The sequence below is a fragment of the Protopterus annectens genome, chromosome 6.part0 (assembly GCF_019279795.1).
Source record: "Protopterus annectens isolate FY-2018-M chromosome 6.part0, PAN1.0, whole genome shotgun sequence".
Lineage (NCBI taxonomy): Eukaryota > Metazoa > Chordata > Ceratodontiformes > Protopteridae > Protopterus > Protopterus annectens.
Window position 1 is genome coordinate 313,393,585 of NC_056737.1, and position 19,946 is coordinate 313,413,530.

At 40.4% G+C, this 19,946-nt stretch overlaps 1 protein-coding gene across 2 annotated transcripts in view; it reads right to left on the reverse strand.

Moving 5' to 3' along the window:
• The window catches only part of VTI1B (vesicle transport through interaction with t-SNAREs 1B), a 646,522-nt gene extending 633,381 nt beyond the window's left edge, over window positions 1-13,141 (reverse strand). Inside the window, exon 1 of one of the 2 annotated variants that reach the window (XM_044074064.1) lies at window positions 12,900-13,138. In XM_044074064.1, the coding sequence (XP_043929999.1) occupies window positions 12,900-12,996 (97 nt within the window). In that variant the 5' untranslated portion in view covers window positions 12,997-13,138. Of the gene's footprint in view, window positions 1-12,899 lie in introns of both variants that reach the window. The other variant, XR_006365209.1, reaches the window with a different exon arrangement.
• Window positions 13,142-19,946: the final 6,805 nt, after the last annotated feature.

A 19,946-nucleotide genomic window follows, 5' to 3' on the forward strand; every position in this document is an offset into this window, starting at 1 on the left:
ACGTCCTGGTCAAATGTTTGGTGGTCAACAGATGTGAATGGATGGGAAACAAGTGGTGCAGTGATACCAGAGAAAGATAAAAGCAGGCAACAAAGAATAAAAATTGCGCATTTCCAAGGTACCGAAGTAATTACTATAACCATTGTGTCACCACAAGAAAGTGATTCAGGAATTTATGGAATCGGAGTGTCTCTTCCAATTGGAACTGATCCTTTGGGGACCCTCCAACTTAAAGTACAAAGCCTTAAAAATGCTACAAGTAAAGCAGATTTTGCCTTCACAGAAGAACAATTGTTACTCGAGACGGGATTCGTACACCATAACGAATGGTTATCTTGGGTTAGATATAGTACCAGAGAGGCACATCGTGAGAACTGTGTTTCTTGTGCTGAAGGTAAACAGCAACTAGCGACAGTCCCATTGATGCGAGATGAAGGTAACCTAACGTGTCTGTTAAAATTATTCTTCAACAAAACTGAAGATAAATGCAAAAATGAAACTCAGCATTTTCCAGTCATAAGGAAAGTTGAGAAACCACCTGCAGCGATTTCCTATCCAGGTTCGTATATGTGCATTTCCAGAGATGGCACAGGGAAGGAAGAATTATGGCAATATGGGACGGAACTATTGCAATGTTACTGTGAATGGCAATGAAAATCCATTTCTGGAGAACCAAACTCATAGTTTAGCAGACATATGGTGGTTATGTGGAGACAACAAACTCAGATCAAGGCCTACAATTCCCTGGAAGGGAACTTGTGCACTTGTAAAGTTAATTCTGCCTTTCTACATTTTCCCAGTTCCAGCAAGCAATTTCGTAAGAGAACCTGAAATAAAGCCGAAGTGGTTGAGTAGGAGAAAAAGAGAGGCACCGAAGCAATCCTTCGATAACGGTGTCTACATCGATAGCATTGGCGTACCTGATGAATACAAAGCAATAAACCAAATAGCAGCTGGTTTTACATCCATCTTTGTCTGGATTCAACCTAATAAGAATGTGGACTTGGATTCAACCTAATAAGAATGTGGACTGGATCAACTACATTTACTATAACCAGCAGCGTTTTGTGAACTATACCAAAGATGCATTGAAAGGAATTGCTGAACAACTAGAGGCCACTTCGCAGGTGGCATGGCAGAATCGAATCCAAACACTGCGCCTGACAGAAGTATCACTCGAGCTTTGAAAGGTTTGGAAATGTTATCTGAAGAATTGGCAGAGAACTCTGGGGTAAATAATCCCTTTACAGACTTTCTACAAGCATGGTTTGGAAAATGGAGTCATCTCATCAGCAGTTTCCTGGTGTCCGTTGGAGTCGCTGTGGCTATCGTGGTGGTATGTGGTTGCTGTTGTATACCCTGTATCAGAGGTCTTCTACAAAGACTGGTTGATACTGCTGTTACGAAGACAATATACCAGCAACTGCAACAGACTGGTGAAAGTGAATACATTGAAATGTGACTTTTTGCAAATGTTTTTGAAGTTTAAAAGTTTGTCTTGCCAATGAAGTAATGTATGCAAAGAAAACCTTAGTTTTTACCATATATTGCTGAAATAAAGAGACAAATAAAAAGTGTTTTCAGGGGGGAAATGTTAAGAGAAAAGTTTTAAAAACATACGGTTATTTGTCTTTTTCCTCTTCTTGCAAAGTGAACATGTTATTTGTTGGGATATGCCTATCAAAGATGAGCCTCATCTGTGAACAAAATGCAGCATTGCTTATAAACCTGAATAATAACTGTTTTTTGCTTTTCAGTATAAAGAGACTTGGTTATAGCTTAGTGAAGCCTGGGATAAGGACGCACGGCCGAGTAAGAGTTAATTTACTGAAGCAGGCTGTGTCTCCTGGAAAATTTGAGCTACCATTGTTGAACTGAACATTCTGTACTTCTTGAACATTCTGCACTAACTGTTGGTTTGAGGTAATTTTTGATAAACATGTTTACCACAGGTGTTTTTCCATACCCAACTGTCAACAGTCAGAAATGTAACAAAAAGTTGTTTTGCTTGCAGTATAAAAGTTGATGTCAGTAAACAAGTTGACCAGAGGAGGAAATCATCTTGGCCAACATGATGTGTAAGCTGCTAATAAAGAACTTTTTCATCACCTGAGGCAGATGTGACTCGTCTGAATTTTTCTTCTGACACAAACATTTAAAACATCAAAAAAAAAAAAATCAAGAAATGTACATCAAATGTACAAGAAATAGTCTATCAAAAATAGATTACAATCATACAACAGCAGTACACGTTTTTATTACTGCTACTCTACATAATTCTTACAGAAAATTAAATATTGTAAATAAACTGGGTTAAGAACACAGCAAAAGAACATATCATGCATGCAGGTAAGGAGAAGGGATCACTAACACAACTGTTTTATGTGGCCCTCTGTGAAAGACTGTGGAAACATCAATGCACATGAAGTTGTACAAGATGATCATCAGAATAATTTCTAGCTTTATGTAACCGCAGCTTACTTACCACTTGTATATACCGTTCACAAATTCGAGGTTCCTTAACCCTACTTTGGCTACTATGCATCCAGGAAACAAAAGGTCATTCCATAAAATGGGTTCAGCAATTTAGAATTCCATTCCCACATAAATTACATTTCTACTCACCTTAACTTCTCTTTAGACTTGTTGTCTCTTTCGGCTTTTCCTGGTTAGGGGTCGCCACAGCGGAACTCCGGTCCGCTAATGATTGGTAGTTGATTTTTACGTGCAGAGTTACCAGCTCTGATGCACAACCTTCAACGAAGGTACGCCCATGTCTCCACGCAGAAGACGCTCTAGCTGAGAATCGAACCTCTCTTTAGACTAATCCTACTTAACAACCCGAAAGACAATGTCCCATGTAAATGCTTCAGAGGTACAACTTAAAAATGTACCTTATCCCATTTCTTCGACCCATCTCATGCAGCTTTCCATAAACCTATAGTTCTATAGTATAACTCTGCATACTCTCTCCCCCCTTAATATATTAATATTACCTCTGCAAAATTATCTCACCTGCTCTCAATGGCAGTATTTGCCTTTTTTACTATTCATTATGTAAATGTCAATGAAAGTATCACTACATAAATATTTGCAAGTGTCACATATCAGACATTCCATTATACACATCTTATTATATACTACATCATATATTATGCATGATTTTATATTCAACTTAGCTATTACACATTTATATATTATGCATCCCTTTATATTCATTTTACACACACAAGACACTCCATAGCCACTCGTACTACATTATGCACTTATTTGTCATTTGTAAGAGTGAATAATTCATTTACTGCATCTCTGGCCTTATTTGCAGTTCAGGAACCAGCAAGCACACTCATTCAATTAACAAATGTCAAATAAAAATAACAAAATACTCAAATGAGAGGCTCTCACAGCTGTAAAGCAAACAAACGGGCTTATGCCAGAAGCGGTCAACCATCACACTGCCCAAGTTCCAAGCTACAAGACCTCCAGAATGAACACTTGTTTCTTACTGCTGCTCTTTTACAGTCAGCTTGCCCAGGCCACTTCAAAAGCATTACCCTGTACCACCTCCAGTTCTTCTAGTCAGAAACTGTACTTACTGTAAAAAATAAAAATAAATAATGCAACAACTATGTAGCAAAGTCAGTTGGTACACCAAAACACAGCCAGTCGGCATGACGACTCAAATCTGTATAGTAAAGGAGAATGGAGGGAGCAGATCCAGACTGCTATGTGAATCTCTCCATCAAAGATCTACAATTACAGTGAATGTATACCGCAACTATATTATTATATTTGGAGGCAGTTGTCAACTAAGAAAGAAAAGGATTCCGCTACAATTATACTCTACCAAAATGTGTCTTACTCAAAGAATGGGCAAAGAGTTTGTAGTGTAAAAAGAATTAATGTATGACTAAAGCACAAACAAAATTGTCCTTCATTAAACAGCCAGCAAAAGTGGTAGAATCCTTAGTACAAATTGTTTTGACTGTGCCCATCAATTCCACTTGTCAAAATAAAAGGAAATATAATGGGCAGCCCTCTGACAAAGTCTATTTGTCCATACATAGGTCCTGTTTAACCTTCATGAAGGAGACAAAAAAGCTGGTCAGATTTTTATGAAGCAAACAAAGTTTTCCAAAATACCTCAGTTACCGATACACACTGAAGGTGTGTACTAGTCTTTTCACTTCAGTGTCCTGTTTTGCAACAACATCTGGTTACTGTAGAAGTTACTTCATAGGTACAAGTGGACTAGTTCTCATAAGTATACTACCACTGTGGAAAACACAGCAGAACATTGTTTAGTGCACAGCAAAGCCTTGAGTCCAGAAGTTCTTACTGAGGTTACCACTTCAACAATGGTGCTTTCCAAGAAAGAGAGAAGTCCATGGAAATAGCTAGAGTTCAAATCCCAAAATGGCAAGAGAGAATACTAAGTGACCTTGAAAGTAGCTTTTCATTCAGGAAAGATTTAACTGCATGAACTGGTGAGACTAGAGGGTCAGACAGACTATATAAAGTTGGTGGGTAATAGAGAATAAGATGATGCAGTCTTAACAGGATTTATGCCATCCAAAAGTCCTATAAACTGGCAATAATTTCTGGTCAAACAAGTGTTGTGTTTCACCAAGAAGATAATTTTTTCCATTTTGCCAAACAAGACTTAGCTGATAAACAGCCTTTTGGCTTCCTTGAGAAAAGAAATGAGTTCTACAGATAATGAGAAACCATTTGGAATTAGAAGTAAATTATCCACGCATAGTGGCTAAGACATTGATGATGAGAAGATTTTATAAAGAAATAACCCTTGCTGCTGCAACTGTAATGTCCTGCACAGAGGCAGATACACAACTGAATAATATGTTAGCTGCAAGAGTATAAACTAGGGTTATGTTGGCCACCTGAGCACCATAAGAATCAAGTCACTATCCTGTCCCTTTGGGCTCTTAGTACTTTCTGGGTTAGAAGACAGGAAGTGGGGAAAGAAGGTGCAATTCTGATTCTGAGTTCATGACATGGAGGTATCCATCTTCTACATTCAAGACTAACAAAGACAGTAAAACAACAGAGACCGAGTAGTTGTTCTTCAATACAAAGGTCTACCAGAAGGGTCCCAACTGATCTCCAATATGCAAGAATTACTGATCTGTTCATTTACTATTGATAAGTCAGAGACTTCATCCAGGACTCTGCCAGAAAGCTGTCCAAACCCTTGCAGATATATTGACTGTGTTGTTAAATACGGATCTAGTGACAATTTCCAAATTATAATAATCGCATCACAAACAGGACATCAAGTTTCACCCAATTTCCAAATTATAATAATCGCATCACAAACAGGACATCAAGTTTCCCCCCATTTGTTAATATAATACATGAGTGTGGGTGTTCTCTGCCTTTATCTGATTCTACTGCATTACTTTTAAAAAAGTCTGACGACTGCTTTCCACTCTTTCTTATTCGTATTTAGAAAGTATTCCCTAGATAACCACACAGCAACCATGAGATGTGCTCCCACGTGGCAGTGAGAATATAATCCTCAGGGAAAGGTTGTGTGGTTACATCATGTGATCTCTTTCTTCCTTAATTACTAGGACTACTGAACTGGGTGCTCCACAGAACCACAATGCCTTTATTCATATGAACACTGCATGAATCAAGCTTCTTTGAGGTCATAAGACAATAAGCTTTTCTCCTCGGGTCTCCACTAAAAATGGGCCCCTGGCTCAGTTGGACTAATCTGGTTAACAAATGTCAATAAATAAAATAAAATAAATAATAAGCTTGACAACTGACACCACAAATCTAAATCTAGATCCATTGAATGAGAGTAGTGAAGGACTTGTCTGGGTTCATTGTAATCTAGGAAATAGAAAGAAAACTGCTTCTGTGTTATGAAGTGAGAAAACTTATTGTAATGTGACAATCATCAGGTTATGAAAATATCTGAACACACCAAATCTTTGGGAAAGAGAAAAAACAGCCCTAAAAATTTAGAAAATACCACTACAGCTGTACAGCAGCCAAGTAATAGGACTGAATAAGTAGAAATGAAAGTGGTCGTCGCAGAAAAATAAAATAATCTTCCTGTTTGAAGAATGTAATAGAATATACATATATAGCCAAGATTCGTCCATGTACAATTTGGCAGACTTGCAAGCTAGGTAGCCAAGTGCAGTAAAACATTTAAGGTAAATCGTGCAAGAGCCAGGATTTGTTCTCCATTTTTAATCTCTTTTTCCTCACTGCATGCCAACTATCAGCCAGCCCCTTAGCTTAACAGGCCCAGTCATTTGCCAGGGAAAACAGCAGGCCATGTGAGACTATCATACAGCTTCTTCTTTTATTTAAAGCACTAAACAACTCCTCGGTGGCTAATGTGCACCTGACAGTGCCATCCCTTTGATGCATGCATGCTTCTGTACATGAGCCAATGTTGAGACTCTGGTTACAGCGCTATGAACTACTTATTAAGGACTATAAACCCAATCCATGCAAAAGATCCCACTCCCTGACATCTGTCAGGCTGGATACCTTATATTGCATACTATGGTGTGTACTGTGCATACCTCTCAATCTTTTAGCTGAAGAAATCTGGACAAAGCCCATAATATTGGGGGGACAAAGGTCCAAAACAAGGACATATTTTAAATATTTCTTTTATAAACTTAGAAAATTGCTAAAACAACATGATTTGTGTTAGCATGCATTTTCTAATGGATATCAGTGATTTGCCAGAAAACCACACATTTTATAAAGAACAGACCAAAAAATATAAAGCAAAAATCTGTAGAGTTGAGAGGAATACTGTGGTGGACAATACTGCATCCATCCCTCTCAACATTTGACAAAGGCAAGCATGCACTATCCATTTCACTCCCATCCCCTAGCTCTTTCAGTGCAGTAGTCACCAACAAAACCGGGATTGACTGAGGTAGTCATGCCTTCATCCTCCTAAATTGTGGAACACGGCTCTCTAATTTTTGTTACCAAAAAAAAATCTAGAATTAAATATGGTGGCTTTTTAGTGATTTGGTAGCAAATGCACTGCCTTCTTTTTCAGGAGCTGTAAAGCTAATTTCAAAGTTTTAAGCACCCGCCTACTGGAGCAAATTATTTATTATTTTTATTTTTATTTAACATTTGTTGACGGGGAAAGTCCAACTAGGTTCCACAGATCCTGTTTTCAGTGGAGGCCCGGGGAGAAATGCTCCAGAAGCATGTCTTTAGAATGTGGGAGGAAATCGGAGTACCCGGAGGAAACCCACGTGAACGCAGGGAGAACATGCAAACTCCTCACAGAAGGCACCCCAGCCGAGAATCGAACCAGAGAACCTCTTGCTGTGAGGCGACAGCATTAACCGCTGCACCACTGCGCCGCCCAATAAATAAAGCCAGCACTAAATCTATTGCATGATTTCCTGAATATTCTAAAGTACAAAAACAACTACAGGGCACCCTATTTATGCTAAGTAATTAGATAAACATCTGTTAAGCTCATACAAGACAAAAGCAGAACTATCTAGGACAAATCAAAACTTGAAGATCTTGGAAATTAAAAGTCTGAACAATGCAACTAGCTAACCAAACCACCACCTCATTCAAATACCTAGGAATCTGGCTTGAACAAAAACTAAATGTCCACACATACTGAAAAACAATAGAAGTAAAATTAATTATTTACTCTTCTAGGCATGTCAGACATCTAATTGTCTGTCTTTTTCCTTGCAGACTCATCAATGGCAAATGAATCTTTTTGTCTTAGCAAGAATATGGTCTTCCCTTAATTGCAACTGCCTAATTAAACAGTTTCCAAAAAAAAATTGCAGATTTGTTACCATCTTGCTAAAGAAGCAACACAGTCATACAATTTACAACATGAACTGATATCCCATAAAACAAAAATGACCAATTTATAAGCTCCTTACTGTTTACGCTATTGTATACAGAAAGTTTCCCCCAGTAGTGGAAAAACATACCACGAAAATCCCTTCCTTCAACCACAGATCATAATCACACTCAGGCCCTATACTACAACCTCCAAAAATAAAGCTACGGTACACAAAACATTGTCTCTCTAATCTAGCTTTCATGCACTTGAAATCCACCCTCCCCCATAAAACTTCTTTTTTTACCATGTTCAGAATTCTGTACAAACTTCATCTTATTAAACAAAGCCAGTGAAAGTGCTACCCTTCAGGGCAAGACCAACCAACCTCATCTAGATCAAAAAGGTAACACCTAGTAGACCTTGTAGCATATCCTGTATTTCAAGTGATGCTTAAGAGACTGTACGATGTTATCCTATCAATCACAATCCACTCCGCACTTTTATCTTCTCCATTCTTGCTATGCTTTCTCTCCCTCTCTCTGTCTATATATACACACACATGTGGATTCACTTCATAATCTCAAAATAGTGAAATCCCGAATTTCAGTATCTCGAGACCATGAAGCCGAAAATCCATAAACTCGAAACCCCAGAAGCGCGAAATTTAAAATCGCGACTTCTACACTAAACATACCGCAAACACAAACATCCATGTCCCTAAACATACACAAACACCTACCCTACATACAAGCACGGAGTCAAGCCCACACCCCCCCACTTAAATATACTAACTCTGTGGTCACACTACACAGACAAACACATAAAAACACCAACACACAAGCTACATTCTCCTCACACACACACACATCACACTAACAAAACACACAGACACACACTAAAGCCCCTACCCAAAACCCGTAAAACGCATCACACTACAAAACACACAGACACACACTAAAGCCCCTACCCAAAACCCGTAAAAACACACTTACCTAAATCTCCAACCATCCACTCACACACCGCAACACCAGAACCGCTAATTCAAAATCTCCAAACATCGTGATTTTGAATTTCGCGCTTCTGGGGTTTCGGTATTCTGCACTTTTGCCTTTCTGGTCTCAGGCTACTGATATTCGGGATTTCAGTATATACACACACAATTTTTCTGTATATAGCATTTTCCTCTTCTCTTTTTTTTTTTCCCTTGGCAATTGTTTTTATTGTTGCTCTGTTTCTCTTGTAGTTTACACTTCTTTCTCCTGGTCTGGGCCTGAAATTCTGAAATTTGGTAATTGTGATCAGTGCTCTACCATGGTAAAACAAACAAACAAACAAATCTATTCTGTATAATTCACTTACTAGAAAAAGCTAATAACTTTCAATGCCATCTAGCCAGTGCTTCCTGAAAGTGGGCAGGGAATCTTGCTTATGTCAGTCCCTTGAAGAAATAACGGATGATTCAATATAGACACCCATCACACACCCCACCTTTGGGAAGGTACTGGACATGTGTAGAGGCTAGGAAAACAGAAGTAGAACACTCACCAGCAGCAGTGTTACACTCTTCTGATCTTCTTACTGTCCCCAGACATATGGGTCAGATAAAACACAGTGGAGGCCATGACAGATCTGGAAGAACCATTCGATGAGGAGGAAAAACTTGGGCCTATGGCTATAAAATATAAGCTTAACTGTAGTTCCAGCCTTTTCCTTTTTCTTCCAACTCTATACAGAGGTCTTCAGCTGGATACACATACAATGTGTAAGCATTAATGGGGACATGCACCCTTGAAGGGTTATGTCTGTGAGCAGACATGACTTCTTACTGAAAGCACAGCAAATGTTTGTCTTATTGAGGTATCTACAGCACTATAAATATATATGGCAACATAAGTGCCAATTCTATCAGCAGTGGAGACCAGATTAATTAATGTCCAAGTACAGAATATTAAATGTCCTGATCCTGATCTAAAGTAGATTTTCTGCTATTATGGTGGTGAATCAAGAACCAAGTCACAAGATTTAAAGTTCTCAGTTTACTGGTCAGTTTATGTCTCCCCAACACATATGGCCATTAGCTTTGAGTTGTGAAAAAAAAATGAAATCAGACAAAATTAACAAAACATTTCCTCCACCATACTTTCCATGACTGAGTGAGGTATTCAGCAATCCGGCCGAGTCTTCGAGTACAGCCACTGCTTTTTCCATGCAGATAGAAACTAGCTGAGATGGTCTGTGTATTCAGCCTCCCAAGTCATGTGTACTAGGACTTGGCCTAGTGGAAGGAGCAGATCATACACTAAAAGAATATGTCTCTCTCAATTTGCCTGAAGTTGCTTCCAGATCCCACAGCACAACACTTCTGGAGACAACGGAGTCTGTTCTTCAGTACTCAACTTGCTACCACTGTTACCACCACAGTAAAAGATTTAGAAAAAGTGTGCAGATTATGCAAAATGTTGTCATTCATTTAGGCTTTTGCTCTAAGTTCCTGTTTGAAGGTGTGTGCCATCTTGGCTACTCTGCCCATCACCCCTTTGATAACTATGCCAAGGTTTATAATCTCAGTTGCCTTTTCATTTAAAAAGTAATAAAAAATGTAAAATGGGTTTGATTAGAGTCCTAAAGTGAACAAGTCAATTTAAAAGTAATCAATACAGCCTCTCTATATTCTCAGGTGGAAGAGGTTGTGAAACTGGGGTATTTGTGACTCTTCAGACATATGATTACCAGCCACAAATCTCACTCTCTAGCTTATATATTTAGAGGCAGTGGCCTTTCGGGCCCTCACTGAAGGGGGGAGTTTCATCTGTTTCTCCCTTGTTACCAATATTTTTTTTAAATCTTTTTCTCAGCCTGCATGAACTTCTAGCAAGAGTCTTTGAAGGTATGTCACCTTTACAATCATAGTGGGAAGCATTTTTCTCTCTCCTTTTCTACCTCAAGTATAGCAAAGAAAAGCTAAAATTACAGTTCATTAGACATTTCTGAAAAACATGCCCCCAACGTTTTCTGATGTACTTTACCTTTATCTCACTTCCTCGGCCTTGCTTTATTTCTTTTCTAATTTATGCAGCTTTAAAACACTGGCTTTCAAGGCGTAATGCCACCTTACTGTACTCAGAATTACCAATATTACAAAGTGTTCCACAACAAAAAATTATCTCCCAAATTGAATTTAGGAGATTTTTATCTACCACCAGACCTTATTCAGACTTCAATGGGAAACTTTTTATGCAATAACTAACCCATCAAATGGCACAATTCAAGAACTACTTCATCATACTAAAAATTAGCATATATTAAAACTCCTATAAACTACAAAGTAGGTCAGACTAGCTGGTGAATAGCCTGCAAATAGAAAGAGCAACACAGTTTTATACAAGTGCAGCTGCCAAATGACATTACAGAAGGATAACAGCAAGATCAACGTTATACTGTCTCTTATTGGAGGGATGCTGTTTGAAAAGTACTCCACATGATTTTATGTTACTTTAATCTAAGAACGGAGGTAGAGCACTTATCCATGAAAGTATCTATTTTGATTTAGACCAGATTCAGACAATTACACACAGAAGCTACTACACATACAAGGACAGTAACTACAAACATGACATGCATATGATGTTCTGTTCAGGTGAGACTAGACTAGATTAAACATTAATCCTGTATTATTTACATTATTTAATTCAATTGTTGCCATGCAACATTTACAGACCTTGGTAATGATAAAGTCATACCTTGCAAAATTATTTTATTATTATAGTTCGTGGAAAGAAACAAAGAAACTGAAAAACACAGCGGTATAGCAGATATTTCCTAAAACTTCAGAGGACTGACTAGGTAATGAACAGAGTCATGTTATGGGTCTTCCAAGAAACTTAGAAGTTATGCATTCACATTTGAAATTCAGAACATATGGAACAGCTAGAAGAGGTAAGAGGGAGACAAGTGGGGAGGGGAGGTAAATGAGGAGAGTGTTTAGGAGATGTTTTTTTGGGTAATAAGAATTCCATCTGGTCTAATGTAATATGCTGACATACTCCAATGATGAGAAATCCATTTGTTACTTTCACCGCTACAAACACTCTTCTAACCATAGCTCTGAACTGAATTAATGACAAAAGTGCAACAGAATCAGGGAAAAAAATCCAGAAATAATCAAGGACACTTAAAATATTAGTGCTATTAACTTCAGTCACTGAAGTCATTGACACAAGAAAATGGGGATACATTCTCTGAAGTAACATAAGTCTACAACTCCAATTGCTGTCATTGTTTATTAAATATAACTTGCCACCTTTTCTCAAAATATCATCATATTTAGGAGAGATTAAGAGGCAGAGTGCTAAAACTTCAGTCAAAATCAAGGACAGCTAACCGGTATGCTTCTCATAGAAAGACACTGGAATTACATTCAAAGAGTGGCCTCTCAGCTGGCACAATTTGTTTTAGATCTTAGCAGGCAAATTTGACTTTAAAACACATCGACATGCTCAGTGCTGTAACGCAGCTACACGGTATACTTTGTGTTCCAGCACTCAAACGTGTAACAAATCAAGTGGGGAACGTGAAGTAAAATATTCTCCAGTCACACACAACAGTCCATTAATACACATATCTTTAAATAGGGTGTATATACATCTATTCTAAGCAAACTGCAAGTTCATGCTTTCAGCATGTTCTCCAATAAAGCGCATTAGGACGTTCAGTTTCCAAAAATGATGAACTTGTCCGTCAACCACGATAAAATGAAAGAAAAAGCCAGTACGAAAATGCTTTATCCAGAGTATCCTTTCCTAAGCCAAATGAAAATCTTTTTAAGTTCCTATTACATCTTCTGAATCCAAATTTCTACTTCCCAATGCCGTGCAGCAAAATCCTCTTAAAGTCAAGTCACCAGACTCTAGAGTCACCAACCTCTAGAGGACAGAACACACCAAGACAAGAGTACCGCATACATACAACTATATTACACAACTGCTCTTCCCATTGCCTGATAAACAGTAAAGGGGATTTTCGCAAGAGAATTACACACTCCAACGCGGTCAGAAGGCAAACCACTTACCTCCAAAACATCTCCCAGCCTGTCCAGACGCATGGCTAAGTTCTTCGTATACTGCCCTATACTGTTCATGCAGTTTCTCAAATTCTTCTGAAGACATGACAAGAGACACGAATATGATAAATCAAAGAAGATAACTCCTATCAGATGATCAGAAATGTACAATAACAAACCCTCTGCATTCAGCACTGGATGAGACGGGCATTTCCTGGTGATACTCACTGGGGAGGGGCTTCTCGGCAATATTCCTCAGCTGGAATATTGATTGGTTACAGCGCTGCAAATGAGGATTGTATTGCGCAGCCGGGTAACAAAACAAAAAAAAAAAAAACAGGGAGAACACTTACGTGGCCAGTTATTTTCGTTCAATGTATGCAATTTATTTTTGTTTTGAGTAGCAGCCTGTCAGATATATGGTATTTGTCAAATTATCCAGAGTTCGTGTGTCTTAAAACAGACATTTTTTTTAAGTGGAGGATTTACACTCACGGAATAGTGACAGCCGTTACCGACATCCGCGTGCCACTTTAAGGACTTTCTGTAATTTTTAGTTAGTAATGCTAAGATTTAAAATGTGTCTCTAAGCAGTAAAATGTGGACGATTGTTAAAAAAAAATTGACATTTTAAGCTTTCCGAACAAACTGCTTAATGATGCGAACGTATCCTGTTAGTATTATCCTTTATTCTGGGGGGGGGGGGGGGGGGCATAGCTCTCAAAGAGTCAGGGTTAAGTCCAGAAGTAAACTGCGGCACTTATTGTCATTAATTAAATGTAATTACTGTTTTTTTTTTTTACAGAAGTAACCAGTTTTATGAAGAATTAAGAGGGCCAGAGCTAAAATCTGACTCAAAATCAGGGTCAGTTGATAGGTATGGATGGTCTCGTAACCTCCTGATACCCAGTAGCAAATCTCACACGTCACCAATGAAGTTTATAAATACTTCATGAATATTAATAAACTGCCTACCTACCTTATCAATATTCATTTAGTATTCAGCAAGTTATGACATGACTCCTGCTTATCGTGTCTGTTTAGTTGTAAGCGCCAAGGGTTCAGGACAAAAATATTTTCTAAGTTTTCATTAATAGTTGCATAAAATAATTATTTTGTATCTAAAACACCTAAATATTTTCTGAAACAGCAACCCTAAACACACGATGTTAAGTTGTCTATCTCGCCTTCATTCTTGCTGGATGGGTTCGGAGCCGACTCGGCCACTCTAAAAGCTCGAGAGCTAGTTCCACCGGCTCGAGGCTCCCCTATATCCCACAATGCTAGGCGGTAACTCCTCAGATCTCGTTTGCCACTACAGCGATCGAGGTGCGTTCCTACCGGCTCAGGTTAGTTTTTGAAAAGAAACTAGTTATTTCTTAGCGTTTTTTCCCCTTTTTAAGTTAGTTTTTCTAAATAGTTTTATACAGTGAGTAGTTCCATCCCATTCCCAGTAAATTTCCCCCCTTTTCCAAAAACCCACTAGAAATTTTCCCTTGGGCCTTAGGCCCAGTCCCTCCCTTCCTAGTAGTGAGTGACTGTGTTTATAGGGATTTATTTGTCTAAATTACTTCTAACTTAATTTAATTTAGTTTGAATTTTTCTAATAAGTGTAATCAGTGTGTGTGTGTGTTTGTGTGGTTACACTTCTCTTCTTAGACATGTCTAAGGACTCAAAGGTCTCAGGCTTTAAGAAGTGTGACTCGTGCTGTCAGAAGATGTCTCTGACAGACGGCCACACTTCTTGTGTGTACTGCCTGGGACCTTTGCACCTGCAGGACTCATGTGCTGTTTGCCATGGCTTCAGCCCTAGAGTCTTGCAGGAGCGAAAAAAATAAACTTATATTAAGGGGCTTATTGAAGCCTGAGGGTCCCTCGACTCAATCCTCGGGGAAACCCTCTAAGCCTTCCAGACCTTTGGCTCCGGTCTCTGAGCCGTCTTCTGGGGGTCCTAAGGCTATTCGAACATCGGCTCCGGCCGGAGCCGATGAATCTCGAACACATGCCCCTACTATTTCCTCGGCTCCGGCCGGAGCCGAGGAAGACATAACTGAGTCGGCTCCGATCAAGTTGTCGGAACCGACATCTAGGAAAAGGTCCCGATCTCCATCTATTGGCTCCGTTCATTCGGCTCCAGCATCACCTTTGCTGTCTGAATGGAGCCATACTCACTCCTCTAGGTCTTCCAGACTATCGGACCATGACCTTCAGAGAGTAGTGAGTCGACTTCTTAAGTCCGAGGCACTAGCCCAGATGCTTCAAAGTCCGACTCAACAGTCGAGAACTATTCCCATTACTCAAAATGTTCCTCCTCTGACTCTTTTGAGTTCGGAGCCGGGGCGGCTCGGACCCGAGACTGTGGTGGCGTCGGAACCGATACCTTTGTCTTCGGTGCTGTTGTCTGCTCCGATGTCTTCTTTGGAGGAATCTTGGCGCCAGACTTCCCTCGTCGGCTCCGAGGGGGCGAGTGGCATCGGACCCTTGTCTGACCCCGCTCTCCCTCTCGGTGCTTCGGCGCTGGTGAGTTTGGCTCTGACATCGGCCTCGGAGCCATCACTGTCGGTGCCGGGGGAGGTTTTCAGCTTTTCGGAGCGGAGACCTCCGGCTCTGCCTGACAGGGGTGCCTTCGAGGTCATGAGGAGCATGTTAGAACCAGGTTCAACTCCACAGTTGGCTCCTTCTGCCCCTCCCTCCACGGTGCCTCCGGTGATTTCTGCTCACTCTCTCATCCCCGACCGTAGAGAGCAAGCTCCTCAAGTTTCCCCAGTGGGGATCTCCTCCTCTTCCAAGGCCTCTCCTGACCCGGTAGGAGAGCCCCCTAGGAAGAGGCAGTGCAAGAGGAAGCACATTGACTCCCCTGAGTATGTCACCTCTGACACTGATTTAGAGTATTCTGAAGGCTCCCCTCGTTCCCCCTCTGAAGATGTCTCCTTTGCAGACATCCTCAAAATCTTAAAACAGAGGGGGAATTGGCCAGCCCTCAACCCTTCAGAGGATGAATCAGTGTATCTTGAGGCGTTTGGCTCTCGCCCTTCCACCTCCTGGGTGTCCCCTCCCTTTGACCCCCTTATGCAAGTGGTGGCAAAGAAGGCTTGGGCGGCTCCTGATTCAGTGGAACCCACCCCCAGGAGACCATCAAAATTCATCACTGCCCCCAAGGACAAAGAATTTTTAACCAAAGGCGTCTCCGTTAATGCTATGGTGGTGGCTGCGGTCACCAAGAAGGAGTTAGCCGATCCTTCGGTGCCTGTTCATCCTCCTAACAAGGAGTCTAGGTCGAGGACAGGTACGGGAAGCGGATGTTCTCGTCAGCGACCTTTACTATGCGATCGCTGAATTACCTGTGTCATTTCACTCGTCTTCAGAGGGATTTGCTCAAGGAAGCGAGCGAAATGTTAAAGGACCCAACAGCTGCGGGTTTTCAGGATAGAATGAGCTCTCAGCTGGCAACCCTTAATTCTATAACTAACTCCTCCATGCACCTCCTTTCATATGCGGCGGATGGAGCAAGTAGAGCGGCAGGTACAGGTGTAGCCTTGCGTCGGCACGCTTGGATGCGGCTATGTAACTTTGTGGACCCTTTCAAGGCCTCCTTCACTAATTCCCCCTTTGATGGATCATCCCTCTTTGGTCCTCAAGTGAAGGAAACCCTGACTAGGTGCGAGACTGATGGCAAAACTCTCTCTGCCGTCGGAGTCCATTTTTCTACTCCTTCTAGGCCTTACCCCAAAGATTTGCCTGACGCACAGAGTCGATTCCCCTCTAGAGGCAGAGGGGGGAACAATAATGGTAGACGCCGTCCTAGAGGCAGAGGGGGCCCGCAGAATCAGGGCAGTCGAGAATCCTTTTCTGACAAGCCCTTTCAGCATCCTTGAGGTGTTGCCCGACTGTCCACCTTCGGAGGCAGTCGGGGGAAGGTAATCGCTGTACCCAGAAGCCTGGCTATCCCTAACTCAAGACAAGTGGGTACAGTCTATCATTTCCGAAGGCTACAGAATCCCATTCCTTTTCATTCCGAAGCAATCCAAAAAATCCCTTCCAGACGTTCCACCCAGTCAAAGGGAGCAAGCAGCATTAGAAATTTCAAAGCTGCTCGCAAAAAGAGCCATTCAACCAGTTCCAGCAGACCAAACAGGATCCGGAATCTACTCCAAATTCTTTTTGGTTCCAAAGAAAACAGGGGACTGGAGACCCATTTTGGATCTCAGCAACTTGAACAAGTTTGTCAAGAAAGCAAAGTTCCGGATGGTCACGCTGCAGTCCATTCTACCCCTTTTGGGGCGGGACAACTGAATGTGCTCGATAGATCTCCAGGACGCGTACTATCACATCAGAATGAGTTGACGCTCCAGGACGCTCCTCCTCAAGGCTCCAGAGAGCACCCCAGCTCTACCAGGCTACATTGCATATCACACCTTTCGGCCCCTAAACCTGGACCGAAGCCCTAAAGGAGATGTGGACCAAAGCCCCAAAGGCGATGGTGTATCCATCTTCATAAAGGATATGCACACCTCCGGACTGGTTGCCCAACATAATGCATCAGAGATACTTCAAGTACAACTAACACTGGATAAAACTGCAGTCTAGGTTGTAGCCTGCTATAGATCCCCCACAATGTCCCAAGACTCCCACTCCACATTCCTGAACACTCTAGAAAGCATTAAGGTTCAACCCAATAACCTTATACTGGGAGACTTTAACTACCCCTGCATTAGCTGGGAAAATTACTTCTGTTCCAACTCATTTGCCCAATGATTTCTGGAATTTATTAATTCCAATGCCCTGGACAAACTCATTCTCACCCCTACCAAAGGTAGAAACATTCTCAGCCTGGTCATTACAAACATGAGGGACCGCTCCGCTGTTCTACACCAGTAATCAACTCCTCCCTGGTTAGATCTGACCACAAGTTAATCACAGTCAATATCCAAATCCCATCCTCAGCCCCCATGAAGGAAACCACAGTGAAAAACTTCTCCAAAGCTTATTTTGAGCTTCTAAAGATAGAAGTGTCAAACTTCACATCATCCATGCAAACGGGGAAAGGATGTATGGCCACTGAATCATACACCAAGGCACTGTATGAGCATTTACACAAGTGCATAGATCAGGCCTTACCAAACAGAACCAAAATCCTGTCCTCCAAAAAAAGGAAGCTAATCTAGTGGCCCCCTGCCATTAACAAACTTTACAACAGAAGGAAAAAACTGTTGCAGAAAAGGGCAAAGTCCCAAGACTGGAAAAATTCCTTTGTAAGTCTCAGCAAAAAACTGAGATCCCTCATCAAATCCTCCAAAGCTAGTTATGAAAACAAAATTGCATATACATATACACACACATGTACATACAGTCATATATAGGTTATTGCTCACACATGGATAGGTATAGTTAGTGTTTGTGTTCTTTGTGTTGTCCAGGACAGATGGGGTGTAGAACTAGTGAGTGGATGAGGCTTCAGGGGGTCAATTACAGTTGCATAGATGGTTGGTGAAGATGTATGATTTAAGTAGTCTTTTGTAGGAGGGTGTGGAGTTTTGTAATCTGAGGTCAGGGGGAAGGTTGTTCCATATTTTTGCTATTTCATGGGAAAATAGTGATTCCCCAGAGTTGTTTTTGCAAGTGTTAGTTTCGATTAAGGCTTTGTTGGAGGATCAAAGTTGTCTATTTGAATTGTAGAAGTTCAGCATGCCATTCAGGTCATGGATTTTCTTGGGTTAGTATAGAATTAGATGAGCTAGGCTGAGTTGATGGTACTTTAATGGGTTCCGGAAATTCAAGCCAGTGCAAGGCTTGTAGGGAAAGGCAGTGGTGGGATCGTGATTTGGCACTGGTAGCGAATATAGTGATTTTGTTGTAACAGATGGAAAGTTATTAAGGTCACTTTTGTAAAGATTAGTTAGAATTGGGGATGCATAAAGTAGAGTAGATAGTAGGTGGGTCATGGCTATTGCAATTCAAGATTCGGTGGTTAAATAAATTTTACAGCAATAGAGGGAACCTAGCTTTTTGTGGACTTTTGTGATGGATGTTGATATGTGCTTTGTGAATTTGAGTTGCTGGTCAATGGTATCTCCTAGGAGTTTAGCCTCAGTGACGGGTGATTTGGGTTTTGTTGCTGGAAAGTATAGAAAGGGTAAGGTTGCTAATTTTAGTAGAGTGGAATAGCATTAGTTGTGTTTTCTTGGGATTTAAAAAGAAACGGTTGTCCAAACGAGCCAAGGTACCAAAAAAGTATAATGTTCACAGATTCAAGACACATGATTAAAAATTATATATGTAATCATGTAATACTAACTAACAATACCTTTTAATGGTCAACCAACATCATAGTTAATGACTCTCATCTAGTCATAGTAGTTAGTTGTTAGTTGTTAGGCTAAAGGGAAAATGTTTAAAAATTTAAAAAAAATAACCTTTAGTAATCTAAATTTATTTTCATTATTTTTTTCTTGTTCAAAATGTTATATAAATAATTCTCTCTCCTTCTCTCAAAACAATATCATATCACATGCTGATGACCCATGATGACCCTAAAGGCCTGCTATATCCGTTATAAAAGAGCAAAGATGTAAGACTGAATAAGTGATGGCAAAATACATAGAATGGACACAAGCACGCTGACATCACAAGGAATAGGACATAATTTGATTTGAATATTTAATTTATTTAACTCAATAATATTAAGTAGCATTAATATTTTAAGATGCATATTTTAAGATGCACGCTATATTACAACGCACGCTAAACCGGTTGTAACTAGTTTTCTAGTTGTAATTGGGATCACAATATTCCCAGCTTCCAATAATAATGTCTGAGGAAACCTTTGTCATGCCCAACTCCGGTCTAAAGTCATGAATTGGTTGTCCCATATTTTGTGTCCCATGTGTGTTTTGAAAGAGCATTATCAGTCTTGTTGTTCCTGATACACAGGCTACGCGTCCCTTTAACACGGTCACTAAATGAACTGACGGGTCAGTCTACAGCATTAGAAACCATTACAGCATTCAATGGACGGTGTTATAACCGGGACTTGGTGTTGGTCTCCTTTTTTGTGAT